The following is a 2,500-nucleotide window of genomic DNA, read 5'->3' on the forward strand; positions in this document are numbered from 1 at the left end:
ACACACATGCATACACACACACACACGCACGCATACAAGGACTCACTGATCCTGCGCGTTTCATACACACAGACCCACACACACACACACACACACACACACACACACACACACAGACCCACACACACATACACTCTCACCTCTTTTCACACGTGTTTCAGCATGGACCGCTTCAAACAAATGACCTGCTGCCTATGGTGGAGAGACACAGACTCGGACACACAAGCGCACACACACACACACGCACAAACAACACACACGCACACAAACCTGCCCTTCTCTCACACTACCCCCGTCCTCCCTATCGTCCCTGGCCCCCGTGGCCCACAGGTATGTATGTGATTTATGTATGTCTTAGGGATGCAAACGATTAATCGATTAATCGACTTTAATCGATCAATGCATTCAACGATTAAAAAACATTAATCGCAATTAATCGCCAATTCAACTGACAAGAGACCAATTTGCATCCCTAGTATGTCTGTACATGGGTCTGTGTCCCCTATCTTGCCTTGACTATGACTGTGGGCGTGTGGGTAACTGTTGGGTCAGGCTCCATGTTTTTTTTTTTTTTTTTTTTTTTTTTTTTGTCAATTTCTTTACATGCACTGGTCATACAAAGAATTTTAAATTACGTTTCTTGCTTTCCCATGCAGACATAGACTAATCTAGGTAAGGACATAGACAGTATAGACATAACTTAGACAGTACTCATACATGGACATAAGACAGTATGGACATAGACAGTGCTCATACAGACATTTAAAGTGCAAGACTGGACAACAGAAGACTTGTAGAGAACATACATTAAGAGGATGTTTGTCTGATGGTGCTCTGTGCTCCACATGCTTGCACTGATGTGCAATAGACCTGTTATGTTACATTCATGTCTTGTCATTCCTTAAACAAGTCTTGGTTAGATGCTGTCGTATCTAGGGATGTAAATAATAGTCGATGTGTATTGATGCATCGATCCTACGACCGACAATCAAATCAAAACGTATCGTATTGTGGGGCAGTCTTAAGTATTGAAACTATTTGAATCGCTGGCCCCTGCCCAATGCCTTACCTAGCTGTTAATTGTGCAACGTAATAGAAGTGAGAAAGTAATTGTAGAAAAAATTATCGAATGGAATCGTACCGTATCACAGAGTATTCTTAAGTATCGAAAATAATCGAATCGTCATGTTAAGAAGTCGATATCGAATCGTATCACCTGATTTACCCCCTAATTGTATCATATCCTATATCATATCCTATATCATATCCTATATCATATCGTCACTAATGTCAAATTAGAAGGCTGAGACTTTGTTGGCAATTGAATTGGGACCCATTTTTTTCAGTACCCTAATTTATTGCTAATTAATTATCACTATTATTGTTATTGCTGTTGTTTTTATTTATTTAATTGTGCCTGGGATTTGGTGTTGTATGTTTATGTAAAGAATTTTTTAATCAAGAAATGTTTGAAAAATATGTATATATATCATATGGTATTGTGATGTATTGTAGGTGCAACAGCTGCAGCATGACCTGGGCAAGAAGGACGAGCTGCTGCGCATGGTGGCTAGCGCCTCGGAGGAGAGCGAGACCGACTCGTCCAGCGCGGCCGCCACGCCGCTCAAGCACTCCCACGCTGCAGGGGGCGCCGCCAGCATCAGCCTCAGCCAGCTGGAGGCGCTGCAGGGCAAGCTGCAGGACCTGGAGGAGGAGAACCTCACACTCCGATCAGAGGTACGGGGAGTGGGGGGCATCTAAAGGTTAAGGAGAACCTCACACTCCGATCAGAGGTACGGGGAGCGGGGGGCATCTAAAGGTTAAGGAGAACCTCACACTGATCAGAGGTACGGGGAGCGGGGGGCATATAAAGGTTAAGGCTAACCTCACACTGATCAGAGGTACGGGGAGCGGGGGGCATATGAAGGTTAAGGAGAACCTCACACTCCAATCAGAGGTAACGTTTTGTGTTGGGGGATGTCTTGTGTTCTAGTGATGAAGGAGATGGCCTTTAGATCGGAGGTATGGGTAGTGTTGGGGTAAGTGTTGTGACCTAATGCGTAAGATGGACTGTAGATCAGAGGTATGGGTAGTGTTGGGGTAAGTGTTGTGACCTAATGCGTAAGATGGACTGTAGATCAGAGGTATGGGTAGTGTTGGGGTAAGTGTTGTGACCTAATGCGTAAGATGGACTGTAGATCAGAGGTATGGGTAGTGTTGGGGTAAGTGTTGTGACCTAATGCGTAAGATGGACTGTAGATCAGAGGTATGGGTAGTGTTGGGGTAAGTGTTGTGACCTAATGCGTAAGATGGACTGTAGATCAGAGGTATGGGTAGTGTTGGGGTAAGTGTTGTAACCTAATGCGTAAGATGGACTGTAGATCAGAGGTATGGGTAGTGTTGGGGTAAGTGTTGTTACCTAATGCGTAAGATGGACTGTAGATCAGAGGTATGGGTAGTGTTGGGGTAAGTGTTGTGACCTAATGCGTAAGATGGACTG

At 44.4% G+C, this 2,500-nt stretch overlaps 1 protein-coding gene across 5 annotated transcripts in view; it reads left to right on the forward strand.

Annotated features, from left to right (window-relative positions):
- Positions 1–2,500, forward strand: part of trak2 (trafficking protein, kinesin binding 2) — a 34,767-nt gene that overhangs the window by 19,103 nt on the left and 13,164 nt on the right. For all 5 annotated transcript variants that reach the window (XM_063212080.1, XM_063212081.1, XM_063212082.1 and 2 more), the window contains one exon: positions 1,516–1,737. In XM_063212080.1, coding sequence (XP_063068150.1) covers positions 1,516–1,737 — 222 coding nt within the window. The remainder of the gene's footprint in view (positions 1–1,515; positions 1,738–2,500) is intronic.

The sequence above is a fragment of the Engraulis encrasicolus genome, chromosome 12, assembly GCF_034702125.1.
Source record: "Engraulis encrasicolus isolate BLACKSEA-1 chromosome 12, IST_EnEncr_1.0, whole genome shotgun sequence".
Lineage (NCBI taxonomy): Eukaryota > Metazoa > Chordata > Actinopteri > Clupeiformes > Engraulidae > Engraulis > Engraulis encrasicolus.